Source organism: Odocoileus virginianus, chromosome 33, assembly GCF_023699985.2.
Source record: "Odocoileus virginianus isolate 20LAN1187 ecotype Illinois chromosome 33, Ovbor_1.2, whole genome shotgun sequence".
In the NCBI taxonomy this organism is placed as follows: domain Eukaryota; kingdom Metazoa; phylum Chordata; class Mammalia; order Artiodactyla; family Cervidae; genus Odocoileus; species Odocoileus virginianus.
The window spans coordinates 36,142,779-36,158,682 of NC_069706.1; the positions used below are offsets into that span (position 1 = coordinate 36,142,779).

The following is a 15,904-nucleotide window of genomic DNA, read 5'->3' on the forward strand; positions in this document are numbered from 1 at the left end:
GCTCATGCTCCACCACAAGAGAAGCCACCGCGATGAGGAGCCGGCCCCCGCTCGCCGCCACTAGGGACAGTCCGCCTGCAGCCGCAAAGACCCCCGCGGCCAAAAATGAAATAAATGAGGCTTTCAGAGAAAAAGACACCCAGAATAGCCAAAACCATCTTGAAAAAGACTTTTTAAAAGCATAAAAGACAAAGTTAGAGGACTCACACATCCTGATTTCAAAACTTACTACAAAGCTACAATAAGATAGTGTGGCAGTATCATGGTAGGATAGAGCGATTGAACAGAACCGAAAGTCAGGAAATAAACACTTACATTGGTGGTCAAGTGATTTTTTTATATGAGTGCCAAGACAATCCAATGGGGGAAAGAGTCATCTTTTCGACAAATGGTGCTAGAACAACTGGATGTCCACAGGCTAAAAGATGAGGTTGGACCCTTTTGCTACACCTCAAAATCAACTCAAAATGAATCCGTAGACCTAAAACTATAAAACTCTTTGAAGAAAATATAGGGGTAAATCTTTGTGACCTTGGGTTAGGCAATGTTTCCTTAGATATGATACCATGATCAAAAGCAACAAAAGGAAAAAATAGGTAAGTCTTAAAATTTTTTTGTGCTTCAAAGGACAATATCCAGGAAGCTAAGACAACCCACAGAATAGAGGAATATAATTGTAAATCCATATAGCTGACAAGGGATTTATACCCAGGATATATAAAGAATGCTGACAACTCAGTAAGGAGACAAAATACATTCTGTTCACGCCAATGCTTTGTTACCTATTGATAGCTGTTGAATCTAGAATCTGTATATTCCTTTCTAGACTTCAGACCCATGATTTGTTTTGCAGTGGTCTATTTTATTGTTTTTTTTTAAACTGAAGAAAGCAAACCCCTCATGCAGCTGTTCCTCATGAAATGAAGAACATCTTGGCTTTCTTATAAATTCATCCTCCTAACATTTCTTGAGCAAAAACTATGTGCCAGGGACTGGGCAGCCTGCAATGAACAAGTCAAAAATCAGCCTGCCCTTGGGACACTTAAGGGTGTCTTAAGTTCTTAAGATGGGTTGGGGGTGGGAAGAGACAACCAACAAAAAGATGAACAAGAAAAAGATTAGCTAGTGTCTTCGTTTTCCTTTGTTGTTGTTCAGTCGTTCAGTTCTGTTCAGCTCTTTATGACCCCATCCATGGACCGCAGCACGCCAGGCTTCCCTGTCCTTTACCATCTCCTGGAGTTTGCTCAAATTCATGTCCTTTGAGTCGATGATGCCATCCAACCATCTCATCCTGGGTCACAACCTTCTCCTGCCCTCAATCTTTTCCAGCATCAGGGTCTTTTCCAATGAGTCAACTCTTCGTATCAGGTGGCCAAAATATTGGAGCTTCAACTTCAGTATCAGTCCTTCCAATGAATACTCAGGGTTGATTTCCTTTAGGATGGACTGGTTTGATCTCCTTGCAGTCCAGGGGACTCTCAAGAATCTTCTCCAACACCACAGTTTGGAAACATCAGCCTTCTTTATGGTCCAACTCTCACATCCATACATGACTACTAGCTACTGTAACAAATTACTACTAATTTAGTGGCCTAAAACTGTACACAGTTATTCTCCTGTAGTTCTGGGCAGATGTCTGAAAAGTCTTGGCCAAAACCAAGATGTCAGCAGGGCTACTGCCTTCTAGCCCTAGTTCCTCTAAAGAGAGAACCCGAATACTTGCCTTTTCCAACTTCTAGTGGCCTCCTGCGTTTCTCGGCTCATAGCCTCTTCGTCCCTCTTTAAATTACATCACTCCAGTCTCTGACATCACATTTCCTCCTCCTCCAGCTTGTCCTGTAAGGAATTTTGTGATGATAACCAGTCCATCCAGAAAATCCCAAACAGTCCCCTCCTGTCCAAACCCTTACCTTGATCACATTTGCGGAGTCCCATTCGCCATATAATGTGGCACTGACACACTCCTGCGAGGATTAGGGCCTGAACATCCTGGGGAATCTTTATTTTAGCCTGCTGTAGCAAGCAACGGGGCTTCCCCAGGGGCTTGTGCTAAGTCGCTTCAGTCGTGTCTGACTCTTTGTGAGTCCACGGAATGGAGCCTGCCAGGTGCCCCTGTCCCTGAGATTCTCTAGGCAAGAATACTGGCGTGGGTTGCCATTTCCTTCTCCCGGGGATCTTCCTGACCCAGGGATGGAACCCGCTTTTCCTGCATTGGCAGGTGGGTTCTTCACCACTAGCACCGCCTGAGAAGCCCCTCTGGCTCAGTGGTAAAGAATTCACCTGCAGCGCAGGAGACGAAGGAGACACAGGTTCGACCCCTGGGTAGGGAAGGTCCCCTGGAAAAGGGCATGGCAACCTATTGCAGTATTCTTGCCTGGAGAATCCCATGGACACAGGAGCCTGGCAGCCTATAGCCCATAGGCTTGCACAGACTTGGACATGACTGAAGTGACAGCATAGCGCAGAGCGCAGCTAGCTAGTGGTAAGCACGATTAGAATTAAAATAGAATGCTATGTTAGAGATGGCTTGAAATACTACTTCAGGTCAAGGAAGTAGGCCCTCTAGGCTGAACTTCACATTTCCAGAAAATACTGGAGTGGGGAGAACATTCTAGACAGAAGAAACAGCAAGTGAAAAATCTCTACAGCAGGGGAATTCCCCAGCAATCCAATGGGTAGGACTCTGTCCTTTCACTGCAAACGACAGGGTTCAATCTCTGGTTGGGGAACTAAAGAAAAAAAAAAAAAAACTAAGGGAAAAACTCTACAACAGAAATAGATTTGGAATGGGGGAGGAGTCAGTGCTGTTTGCATTGGAAAGGTAAGGCAATTTTCAATTCACATTTGCTTTTTCAGAATAAGAACACTTTAAGCCCCATCCCCTCTCTTGGTCTTTATCATATATATGTGTGTGTGTATTGTTCTTTTCTGCATTTTTTATTTTTAACTGAGGATAAATGTTTTACAGCGTTGTGTTGGTTTCTGTCACACTTCAACATGAGTCAGCCCCAGGCATACATATGCCCCTCCCTCCCACCCCCACCCCACCCCATCCCTCCAGTTTGTCACAGAATGTTGGGTTGAGCTTCCTGCATCATACAGCAAATTCTCTCGGTCTTTCAATGGGAATTTGCCCCAAACTGCTGTTACTGGCAGGGACCTCTTTGGTCCCAAAACACAGCAGAGTCCTCGTGGACATCCCAGAGCGCCCATCAAGGCAGACAGCCCATGGGCAGGCTGTAAGTCCAGCCACAGTAAGTTCACAAGAAGGCAGACACCCCAACACAGAAGTCTGTCTGGAGTGGAGCTTTCGGAATCTTGTTGATACTGTCACTAGCAATTGCATCTTGCGACTTTCATTAATGTAAACAGGATTTTTGGTTATTTAAACTCAAATAGGAACTAAGAGAGGAAACCTCGGTTGTCTGCCCCTGGGGAGGTGTGGAGCTGATTTCCAGTGAGGCCAGGCCAGCTCTTCAGGCCTGGGTTCTGGGCAGCTGGAGAGCAGCGACAGTGCCTTCTCAGCAGTTACAACCGGCTTCTCACCTTCTCCTGTGTTAGCCCTTTCCATTGATTCACTTCACTTCACAGTGAGCATCATTAAACCTCAGAACAACTAAGACTGGGTTTTCGGGTTTGCATGAAGCCAACACACACACCTGAGGAGCCTAACCCAGGTGGATTTTTGAGGGCGTTCTCGTCTTTTTAGACTTTGAGCACATTTGACTGTACTGTAGTACAGTTGTTGCAGTCCTCCTTAGATTCTACTTCCTGCACTTGTTCTAAGGGCTTGAGTCAAGGCCAGTACACTTTGTACTCCACTATGGCCCTCAGCAGGGAGCCTGGCACAAAGCAGATAATCAATACTCACTTGTTCTTGGGGACGCTGCGGCACTAGTCCTAATATTGATACAGACCAAGAGCTGACGATTCTCTAAGACTTCTAAAGGAGCAACCAGGAAATTATTTCCATAAAGGAGATTTCATTAATATAGATATCTGTTAGAAGGTCTGCCTACAATTGTGAACCCGGCCCTTTGATCCGATTCCAGGATCGGGTGGAGAGGGAGGTGGGAGGGGGGAACGGGATGGGGAACACATGTAAATCCATGGCTGATACAGGTCAATGTATGACAAAAACCACTACAATATTGTAAAGTAATTAGCCTCCAACTAATAAAAATAAATGGGGGAAAAAAAACTGGGCCAACTGAGATGTGCTGGTTTTAAGGCGGTTTGTTAATTGCTATCTCTTCCCGGCTGAGCTATGGGGCGTTAAAGGTTAAGCCTCTGCTCTCTTTCTGGCTCCCTGGTTGACTGCCTTGTAGCAGAGGGTGAAATGGTCCCATTCCTCAGAAGGCTTGGAGGGAGGTTCTAACACAAAAGGTGACAGACCTGCAAAGTTAAGGAAGCGATTTTCAAGTTTAAATGAAAGCTGACAGACATCCTTGAAGAGCCTAGTATGCAAAGCTGATCATGGTAAGGTCATCAGTTCACTCAATATGGCAAATAAGACCCACCAGGCAAATCTTATGAGTCAGATGCTAGAAACCTGTTAAGGACAGGTAGCTGCTTCCACTGCCCGAAACCTAAGCGCTCCAACACACAAGGATCCATGACCTTTTGGTTCTCAACCACAGTATGCTTTATAGCTTGCAAAACGAGATAACCTTGTCCCAGAATCCAAGTAGTCGATTCTGTCCTAAGTCTAGCTGCATCTCATGCTTTCATATTCCCATCTAGGCCAACACAGTGCTTTCTTTGTGTACGTTTCCCAGTGAATTTTATAATGGAAGCAGTTTAGAAGCCTCATAATAGCCCATAAAAGATGAAATTGCACCCAGATAGAAGTTTTTTCTATCTCATTGGAAAAGACCCTGATGCTGGGAAAGACTGAGGGCAGGAGGAGAAGGGGATGACAGAGGATGAGATGGCTGGATGGCATCATCAACTCGATGGACACGGGTTTGGGTGGACTCCGGGAGTTGGTGATGGCCAGGGAGGCCTGGCGTGCTGCAGTTCATGGGATCACAGAGTTGGACACGACTGAGCGACTGAACTGACTGAAAAGTTTTTTAGATACAGAATAAGATCTCCTGCCCTGGCTGGGTGAGTATCTCAGATACCAAGCAGTGTTTCAGGCTGGGAGAAGCCTGTTCTGGGTCCTCAGGCTGGGGTTGGGGTGGAGATAGAACAGGGAGATTCAGCAGCCACCCAAAGGAAGAGCATTACCTCCACTAACCTGCATTCACTATGGGCTTCTAAACCTTGTAACGATCTTGTGACTAGCACGGTTATGTTGCATTGAATTAAAAATCCTTCTTAAAGTTTGAAGACGTACTGCCATTTCTGTAACCAGACCGTGGCATTTATTGATTTTTCTTTTCACGTTATCAGGAACTTCCAAAAAGGGTTGCAAAGGCGTGACCCTTTCCCCCACCTATGAGAGCCTTTATCCTGAGGCCGCTCATATCTCTGAAGTCGGCGATACGGGAGCGCAGGAAGGGATCAAGCAGGGAAATGAGTACAGCTGGGCGACACAGCACCCGAGGAGAACGTGGGCGTCAGGCCCCTGTCGCTCTAGGACCACAGAGGTGTGACCGCCTACGGTGCGGGCTGAAAGCAGAACAGCGTCGCGAGCCCGCCATGGACCTCTCAAGCGGTCGCGGTCCCAGCGTTCCAGCGCCTCAGGTGGAGACGCCCCGCCCACTTGGCCTGGCGGGCCTCCGCCCCGCCCACACGGGCCTCACCGCCCCGCCCACCACGGCTCGGCCCGCCTCCTCCCCGCCGCCGGGCCGCCTCAGGTGGGGTCGCCCCGCCCAACCGGCCGCCCCGCCTCGCGGTCGCCCCGCCCACCCCGCCCGCCTCAGGTGGGGCCGCGGGGCCCGCCCTGCCCGCTCCCGCCGAGTGTTCTCAGGTCCTCGCCGGAGGCCGCGGCGGTAGCGCTTCAAGTTTTGACGTTTTGGCCGCCGGGTCGCGCGACTTCCACTTCCCGGCCGACGGCTGTGGAGGCAGCCGACGCTTGAGGGCCCCTCAGCCGCGCCCCGGCGCTCCACAGCCGCCCAGAGTCGGGCGGCCACGAGGCCCGGCCGCGTCCTCCCGCGTTCGCCCGCCCGGCGGCTGCAGCCATGTCGCGGGGGCCGGAGGAGGTGAACCGGCTCACCGAGAGCACCTACCGGGTAAGCGGGCCCGGGACCCTGGAGGCGCCGGGGTTCGAGGGCGGGAGATGCGGGGACTGGGGAGTGGGGGGCCCGGGGTTCGGGCGGCGAAGAGGCTGGGACCGTGGGGGCATCCGGGCTTGAGGGCGGAAGACTGGGGCGCCAGGGTTCGAGGCTGGGGGTGCGGGGAGAGGTCCGGAGCCCTGAGGGAGCCGGGGTTCGGGGTTCGAGGCCGGGGAGGTGGGGACGCCCCGCCGGCGGCCGGCAGCCCTCGCCCGGGGGAACGGTCGGGATTCTTTACCTTCGAGGTGAGGAGGGGACTTTACGCGGGACTGTCCTCCCCTCCCCCTCCGGTCTTTACCCGGTCCCCTCCTCTCCCTCCCGGCGCAGGAGACTCCCGGCAAATTACACGTTTCACAACCAAACGTCTTCGGGGCGGGAGGGTCCTGTGTCGCCCCTGGGGCGCGTCCTCCCCCACCTTCCCTTCGGGGTCTGTGGCCTCGCCGGCGCGGCTGCGGCGCCTGAGTTCTCGGAGAGCCGAGCTCGGGTTTCCTCCGAGAATGAAGGGGGGAAACTCCCAGGTAATTAGCCAGCGCCAGGTGAGCCGGACTCGGCGCTGGGGCCTGCGGGGGGCGCCCCCGGCCCCAGGACTTCACTGGGAAGGTTTGAGACTCGCTCCCTCCGAGACCCTACCTCACGTAGCTTTACGTTCAATTTGGCTTTCAGATATCGATTATTTGGTGGAGGTTAATGGGAGTCTAAGAACGTCCGAGGTTTGAATAAAGTTGACCCAACCTTAAGCAGTACGTTGATGGTCATTCTCTTAACTTGCACTTATTACGAGAGAATGTTTGCAGAAACATAGATTTAGGATTAGTGGCCAGTTTAGTAAGTTTAAGTACGTATAAATGAATTCCAGTTTGAAATAAGATATGTGTTTAATCATCTGCTATTAATAGAACACAAAACAACTTTTGTTTTAATTCGGCTTATGCCCATGGAACCCAAGTTCTCCAAATGCATTTGTAGTCATTTTTAAGACCCACAGTTGGGTCATTTCTATAGATTACTTTTTTTTTAACTCTAAAATTTAGTTTCTAGATTTGCAAGGTCTGAGTGAATTCCTGAAATCAGAGAAGTTTATTGACTTTTGTTGGGTATGAATAAAAGCATGAAAATAGGTTCATAATCCTTTGTTCAAAAGACTGGTTCCCTTTGTCTGAATACACAAATCCTGTCACATGTGGACTATACTGCATTCACACTAAACACAGTAGATACAGTTGTCATAGCATTCTCAGTAAGCTCAATAACTCTGACCAATGGTCCTTATTCATGTTTCTTTAGAAGAGGGCAGTTTTTAGAAATCCCAGAAATTTGAATGTTAAGGTTTTACCTTTCTGTTGAGACTGTTTAGGTGATCCTGAAGATGGTGGGGGTAGGAATGTGTGGGCTGTTGACTGTGTTGATATAATGTTGTTACTCTTCAACTTGGGAGTTGTGGCTACTCTGATGACTGTCAATTAAAGACAGTAAAACTGTACGTTATTGAGGAATGGAGATCATTGCAAATTTGAGTGAAATTGTGACCCCGCCCCGTGCCTCCAAGACACAGGCTGGTATATCTTTCCAATCTGAGATGAGATATGACTCAGGCATCTAATCCTGAAGTCACTCTTCTCTGCTTTTTCTCCCAGTTCTTCCTCGCTGTCACTTTTAGTGGTGACTCAGCGGAGGGGCTGTGCTCAAGTGAATTACAATCTCACAGATACCAATTTTGCATTACCCAAAGAACTGAGGCAGGAGGGAAAAGGTGTGGATTTCATGGTTTGGGTTATGTGTGTTCATCGACACTGTTGTTTAGTCGCTAAGTTTTGTTCAACTCTTTGTGACCCCATGGACTGTAGCCCACCAGGCTCCTCTCTCCATAGGATTCCCCAGGCAAGAATACTGAAATGGGTTGCCGTTTCCTTCTCCGTAAAACATTGTAAATCAGTTTTGTATTTTGAAAGGCTGTGATACCCTGACAGTCAGAGACCTGCACCTTATTGCTTTCCATTCCCAGGTGTCTTAAAACATACTGAAAGCTCACAGATGTTTATTGACGGACTTTAATCACCATTTCCTCGTTAATGTTTTAGGGTCAGGTTTAGGTTGGAATGGTGGGATAATAATTTACAGTCCCAGACAGCAAGTTTATATATAATCTATAAAGTGAATGCCACTAGCTCATGCTTTGACTATGATAGAAATGCACAGTGAGATTTCACAGATCTGATTGAAAGCCCAGCATCTTTTTACCACCTTCTCTTCCGGTTCTTCCTCCCCCAACCCCCTCAAAACCAAACCTGAAAACAATTTAAGTTTAATATGGTAAGAGTCTCCCAGCAGCGTGGATGAACCTGGAAAAGAGATCTCCTTGATGTTAGCTGGCAAGTTAGAATGTTTTACTAATAGAAATGCAGCCTAACCAGGTGCATTTACAAAAAAGCCTCCTGCAAATGAGATTTTATGACTCGTATGGGTTTTGATATTTTTTTACTACTCAAATTTCTCTAACTTTGAAATAAAGGAATAAATTCTTTAGAGAAAAGGGAGGATTATGAAGTAGTGTGACCCTCTGTATGCAGTATCAAATATCTTTAAATATTTATTTAAACATTTGCTGAGTTTTTTTCAGTGTGTACTTAGACAAATGGTTACCAGAGAGCCATACTAAATCCCAGGAGGATATGTGTTTTATGACTTCACAAGCAAATGGCATGATAGTAAGCCCCAAAATGTCAGGTAGTGTCACTGTTGCTAATTAGAATTAAGCCAGAGATCCCTCCCCACACTTCAGCCTATACAACACCCATAATTTCCCTCGGCAGCTTGCTTGTGATTTTGCATGGGTTTTCTGATGAGTGCATGCTTTATTGGTACAAGGAAGAAGTAAAGTTTAAAAAAAAAACCCCTTAATTAAAAGTAACCACACACACACAGAAGTAACCACAACCTTGCGGGAAGTTAGACCTGTTGGTCTGAGGAAGTTAAGGAGGGCTGGATGTGATGTCATCCCTGCATTAATCTTGCTGAAGCAGCAGTGATGGGGGAAGGGACACAGAGGTCTTTGTTTAAATGTCACCTCCTCAGGTGTCCCACTCAGACAGCTTTCAAATTGAAGACAGCCCTATCCATCTCCCAACCCCCTCCACACTCACACACCTGTAGTGCTCACTACCTTAGCATATATTGTTGTTCAGTCGCTAAGACTTGTCTGACTCTTTTGTGACCCCATGGTTCCTCTGTCCACGGGATTTCCCAGGCAAGAATACTAGAGTGGGTAGCCATTTCCTTCTCCAGGTCATCTTCCAGACCCAGGGATCAAACCCGAGTCTTCTGCATCGGCAGACAGATTCTTTACCACTGAGCTACCAGGGAAACCCTTGGCATATAATATATATTTATTTATCATGTATGTTTATTATTTATCATGTATGTTTATCTCTACTCCAACTCAAATATGATCTCCCAAAGGAAAGAAGCTTTGTTTGGTTCTGAGCACCCAGCACAGAGTTCCTGGCACCTAATAGGTGCACATACTTGTTGAATAAATGAACGTTTAATTAATTTAGTAAGCTTCTGTCCTGTGCCAGCCTCCACTCTCCCTCCCTTGCCACTTTTCATAGAGCATTTGCTTCATTCTAATTACACATCAGCGCTCAAGGTGGGCCTGTTTGTTTACTGTTGAGAGAGTGAGGCCGGAAGTCAGTGCCCACAGGCCAGTTCCCCTGCCAGCCTCCATCCCCATTCCTTGGTATCGGAGTTTAGTTTGTAGTAGCCAACAAACGCACAAACCAATTACATTTTCATACTTTGGTGCCTAAGGTGTCACCCAAAGTTTGTTATTGCTAACTCATCATCATTAGCATGTTGTAAACAAACCTTCAAGTAAGAAAATGAGGGACTTTCATTCTCTCATTGGGTAAAGCAAGCAGTCTACACCTGCATGCTCAGTTTTGCTTGTATAATGGTGGTTTATCTTAGCAGCTTTGGTTTAAGTGGGGATGTTTCAGTGAAAGTCCTGCCTGGTTGGCTTCCAGTGTGGGCTGTGGCATATAGGTCTAGGTTTTGAAGCTGGTGGCTCAGACAGTAAAGAATCTGCCTTCAATTCAGGAGACCCAGGTTCGGTCCCTGGGTCGGGAAGATCCCCTGGAGAAGGAAATGGCTACCCACTCCAGTATGCTTGTCTGGAGAATTCCATGGACCAGAGCCTGGTGGGCTACGGTCCATGGGGTCGCGAAGTCAGACACGGCTGAGCAACTAACACTTTCACTTTTTTTTTGGAAGCTTTTGGTCGCTGTTTACGTTTATTGCCGTTGCTGTGTTGGCTACTTGATATCTTCATCTGTTCCCATAACACTGCCTTCTTCAGGTATGCTGAAGATAAAATAGCATCTGCAGAAGCTCAGATAATTTGGGCTCCATGATGACTCAAAAAGGGAATTGTAAGAATCAGGTGTCAGGTAGCAGCAGAAAGGGTTGCCAGGTATCAAATATTAAACTGCACAGTCCAGTGTTATAACATCTTGTCTGTAAACACAAAGCTAAACAATGAGTGTCTTTTCCTGTCATAACATCTTTTCTTGATTGGAAAGAGGTTTTAGAACTATGATAACATTACTATGCGGACAGAGCAGCATCCTTTATTAACAAGGCTGGGGCCACTCAGACTTGTGACACCATTCACAAGTTCCAGGTTGCCTCTGACTACATGTGTGACATTATTCCAGGCTTGGGCATTAGTTCTTACCTTGCCCTTCGATCGTAATGACCTGCAGGCAGACCTGCAGGGAAAACTGATGTGTGTGCACTTGTAACCGTTTGGATTGCTTTTTCCCCTCAGAATGCCACACAGCTATTTATTCTGCAGTTCACATGTAAAACTCTTTATAGAAGCAGCACAAATATCCATTGAACTTACCTGTTAACATTTGCAAATACATTTTTATTTCTAAAACTTTTATTTTTTATTTTTACTGAAGTACAGTTAAAGATTTACAGTATGTTAATTTCTTCTGTATAGCAGTGATTCAGTTATATATATATGTACATTCTTAAGATCCTTTTCCATTATGGTTCACAGGATATTGAACATAGTCCCCTATGCTATACAGTAGGCCCTTGTTGTTTATCCATTCTATTCCTAAAACTTTTTATTAAACTTTAATCTACATACTGAAAGGTTTGCTTAGGCCTTTATAGCTCACTAAATTGTCACAAACTGAACCCACATGTGTATTCAGCATCCAGATCAAGAAGTAGACTGTGACCAGCCCCCGAAGCCCCTCTCACGCCCCCTTCCAGGCATTGTACCCACTCCAAGATAGCTACTCTCCTAACTTAGAGCAGCACAGGCTAGTTTGGCTTATCTTGTCTGCCTTCTTTCACCCAATGTGTTTTTTGGATCCGCCCATCCATATCATAGCAGTAGTTGCCATTCATTTTTCTTTCACTGTGTAGTATTACAAGGTATGACTGTATCAGGGTCTGTTCTTCTTTGAGGGGCGTTTGGATTGTTTTCAGAAAACTCAAGAATATTATGAATAGTCCGAGTCTGGTGGGCATAGGCCCTCATTTCTCTTGTGTGTGTACACAGAGGAGTGGAGTTCCCGGATTATCAGGTATTTAAATATTTATTCAGCTTTGGCAGAAACTGCTAAACTGCCTGCCAAAGTGGTTGCATCCGTTTACATTCCCCCCAGAAGTGTGTGAGAGTTCCGGCTGGTTGCTCTACAACCTCATCAACAGTTGATATTTTCCTTCCTTTTCACTTTGGTGGTTCTGATGGGTGTATGCAAAAGGAAAAAAATTAATTCAAGGCGAAAGTTTGCCCCAGGCTTGCTGGTTGGAGGTCTTGTAACCGAAGCAGGAATGCCATCTACCTGGGGGATTCGAAGACAGATTCAAAGACAGAATAGAGACCTAGGGATCAGATGCCTGAGAGAGGCATCAGTGGTGGTGTTCAGTAGAGTAAAAGATAAATTTCAGTTTATTGGACTATCAGACTCTCATAGCTGAACACATCAAAAGGTTTTCTTGTGGGCTCAGGCCCATGGCGCCAGCAAGATGGACAAGTGTTGCAGTCTTCATACTGCCAGCAAGCTCCATGGTCACTGACGAGGCCAGAAGTGGCATGATAAACAGTGCAAGAAAGCCCATTTCAGCACAGCCCTGAAGACCAGCCCTTCTGGTGGCACTTCTCCTGCCAAGGGAGTTGTGCTCAAAAAAGTAGGAGTTGAAGCCAAACAGCCAAATTCTTCCGTCAGGAAGCGTGTCAGGGTTCAGCTAATCAAGAATGGCCCAAAAAAAAAAAAAAATCACTGCTTTTGTACCCAATGCTTGGATTTTATTGAGGAAAATGATGAAGTTCTGGTTGCTGGATTTGGTCACAAAGATCATGTTGGTGACATTTCTGGAATCTTCTTTAAGGTTGTCAAAGTAGCCAACGTCTCACTTTTGGCTTTATACAAAGGCAAGAAGGAAAAACCAAGATCATAAATTTTGATGATGAAAGCCCGATAGTAATAAATTCTCATATACAAAAAAAAAAAATGGTTTTCTTGTGTAAGAAGTTTGGGGGGCACAGATGAACCATAATTAAATGAACTAGACTGCTGGGGGGTGTAGAATCAGAGTTATTTGAACTTTCTAGTTAACTGAGTATTAAGGAGAGTTATGACCAACCTAGACAGCACATTAAAAAGCAGAGACATTACTTTGCCAACAAAGAGGTCCGTCTAGTCAAAGCTATGGTTTTTCCAGTGGTCATGTGTGGATGTGAGAGTTGAATAGTGAAGAAAGCTAAGTGCTGAAGAATTGATGCTTTTGAACTGTGGTGTTGGAGAAGACTCTTGAGAGTCCCTTGGACTGCAAAGAGATCCAACCAGTCCATCCTAAAGGAGATCAGTCCTGAGTGTACATTGGAAGGACTGATGTTGAAGCTGAAACTCCAGTACTTTGGCCACCTGATGTGAAAAGCTGACTCATTGGAAAAGACCCTCATGCTGGGAAAGATTGAGGGTAGGAGGGGAAGGGGACGACAGAGGATGAGATGGTTGGATGGCATCACTGACTCAATGAACATGAGTTTGGGTAAACTCCGGGAGTTGGTGATGAACTAGGAGGCCTGGCATGCTGCAGTTCATGGGGTCACAAAGATTTGGACATGCCTGAGCGACTGAACCGAACTTTTCCTTTCTGTGTGACTTTTCTTAAAAACATACTTTACTGTTACAGGCACAATAGACTTGTTTTTAAAAGCATTTCATGTGGCAGCATGCTCTTTCTTGCTTCTGCTTGCGCTTAGTCTCCAGTACTGCCGTGTAGACTGAGTGAAGTAGAACCAAGAAAGAAGTTTTCCCTCACCAACCAATTTTTGGAGGTCTTGTGAGACCAAACAAGACCAATAAAAAAAAAAATAAAATAAAAATAAAAGCATTTCAGTGAGTTACAGTTAAATCAAGAGGCTTCAAGACTAGTACTTTTTTCTAAAGGAAATGTTATTTTTAATTTGGGTCTTCTCCACTCTTAGATTGTTCATGCTTGAGAACAAGTCCCCCGGATTATACATCTCTGCATTTCCCACAGTTAACCATGTTTTATTTATTTGTGTGTGTTGGTTTTAATCTTAGAGGCTCTTGAAAACTGATATTTTTATATAGATATATGTAGAAATAATATAGAAAATATAGAAAAAAAAACATATTTTGCTGATACCAGAGAATTTCCAAAATTTCTGTGAATATTTACACTGAAAGTAAAAGTTACCCAGAATCCCACACTACTAACTCTTATTGTCACTCTTTCAGATATTTTTCAGTACATCTTTCCATGTCAGTCGGTATTGTGTGCTTCATCATTTCGGTGACTCTCCATTCTTCCTCAGAATTTATTCATCCACCCACCTCTTCTTGGACATTAGGTCGTTGCCAATACCTTGCTATTAAAGTACTGCTGTGAACACCATTGTAGGTGAAACTTGCACAAATCTGGGATCTTTTCCTTAAGCTAAATCCCCTGCAAGGGGTAGTCAACATATTTGCTATACATTGCAAAATGCCCTCCAGAAAACACACCCCAGGCCATGCTGTAATCTGATTGTGTGAGCATGTACCTTTCCTGAACCTCAACCAATTAAGTAGATGTTTTAAAATGGCTTCCTTTATACACACACACACACACACATATATACATATGATATGTATATATCCCATAGAGAGTTTTTAAAAAAATAGTAAAACATGTATAAAACCTATAACAGGGTAGTTTGTGGACATTGGCCGGGAAAACACCCGAGATTTCGTGTCTGGCAGTCATGGGTGTAATTTCCCCTATAAACTTTGTACTTGATGTGTCTGCAGTAATTACAGCCCTGCAGCCCTTGAGGCCCATATACTTTTGTTCTTACTTTCCTCAGCCTTGATTTTATCATTCTCTTTACGTTTTCCAGACATTGAGTCTGTCTTTCTGGTTTATCATTATTTTAAGGACTGTGTTCTGTTATAACTGTGTCCTGTTGTAACTCAAATCTTTGCGGATAAAGGTGAGACTTGTGGAAATGAGATGAAATGTTGCTGGTTTCTCTCTCATTCGAAAATAGATGAAAAATATCACGAGAATGTGTTCCCAATCCAGGGAGCAAACTTTTTAAAAAAAAAGCACCCCTCGGAGATATAAGGGATTGCTCGTGGCCTTTCAGAGCTATGTGCTGAGAAAGAACAGCTGGTGAGTGAAGGTGCCCTTGGGTTTGTTGCTTAAAATGGTTTTATTTGTGTGGTACTTTGGAGGTTAAAAGTCCCTAAACAGTAGCAATTACGTCACTAAAATAGGAAAGGATAGTTGTGGTTAACTCTAGGGGAGAGGACGAGGGGCTTTTATGTCTGTCTTACACTCTGCCTTCTGGAGTGTCTATACTTTATGTGGCGGATTATGTTTATAATATCTAAGCTAAAAAAAACCCTAGAAATTGATAAATCTATTCCATATTAATGGATAAGAAATTTTAAAAACTAACCTAAAATGTGTCACTTCCTCTGTTTTGCAAACTGACTTTCTAGGGGTAAACCTAATTTAAAATCTTACCATTTTCTCTTAGTTTTTCCCTATGGGGGGGCACATGTTTACCTTTTACTAAAACCTGAAACTGTGAATGCAACAGCAGAACGATTCAGCAACACTGAGCACCAAATTCCAGCTCTTACAGCTGTCTTTGCAAACTCTCATGCCTGATGCTGCAAGCAGGCTGCTGATCCCCTTCAAGGTGCAGCTGTATCTGTGAATAGTACAAATGCAGGAAGAAGACATGTGCCAGTGAGAAAAGGTACAAAAGTGGGACTAACAACCTGCCAATGTCAGAAGGGATAGAAGTTCAGATGATAACATACTGCCTGTAATAAACATGGAAAAGACTGGGGCAGGAGGTCAGGACCGATCTCAGCTAATGAGTCCAGTTACAAGCCACCCCTGGGTGCTTCCTTTTCACCTTCTGGACAGAGCGGCCCCTCCTGAGTTACAGGGAGGGAAGCCCCGGTCTCTGGGGAGAGGAGGACCAGAGACCACCCTGGTCACCTGTTGGATTCAGATGCCTGAGGCCTAGGCTAACCAATCCCTTTCTGGCCACAGAAGTTCAAAGGACGAAAGAAAATCAGGAAAATCACAATGACAATTCTTTATATTTAAGTGCTGCAATTAAAAAAACAATT

General features: G+C 45.3%; 1 protein-coding gene and 1 pseudogene across 1 annotated transcript in view; both read left to right on the top strand.

Moving 5' to 3' along the window:
* Positions 1 to 5,849: 5,849 nt before the first annotated feature.
* BAIAP2L1 (BAR/IMD domain containing adaptor protein 2 like 1) overlaps positions 5,850 to 15,904 on the top strand; it is a 77,245-nt gene continuing 67,190 nt past the window's right edge. The window contains exon 1 of the mRNA XM_020900586.2: positions 5,850 to 6,179. Coding sequence (XP_020756245.1) covers positions 6,129 to 6,179 — 51 coding nt within the window. The 5' untranslated portion in view covers positions 5,850 to 6,128. The remainder of the gene's footprint in view (positions 6,180 to 15,904) is intronic.
* On the top strand, positions 12,175 to 15,876 carry LOC110141638 (small ribosomal subunit protein uS12-like; annotated as a pseudogene).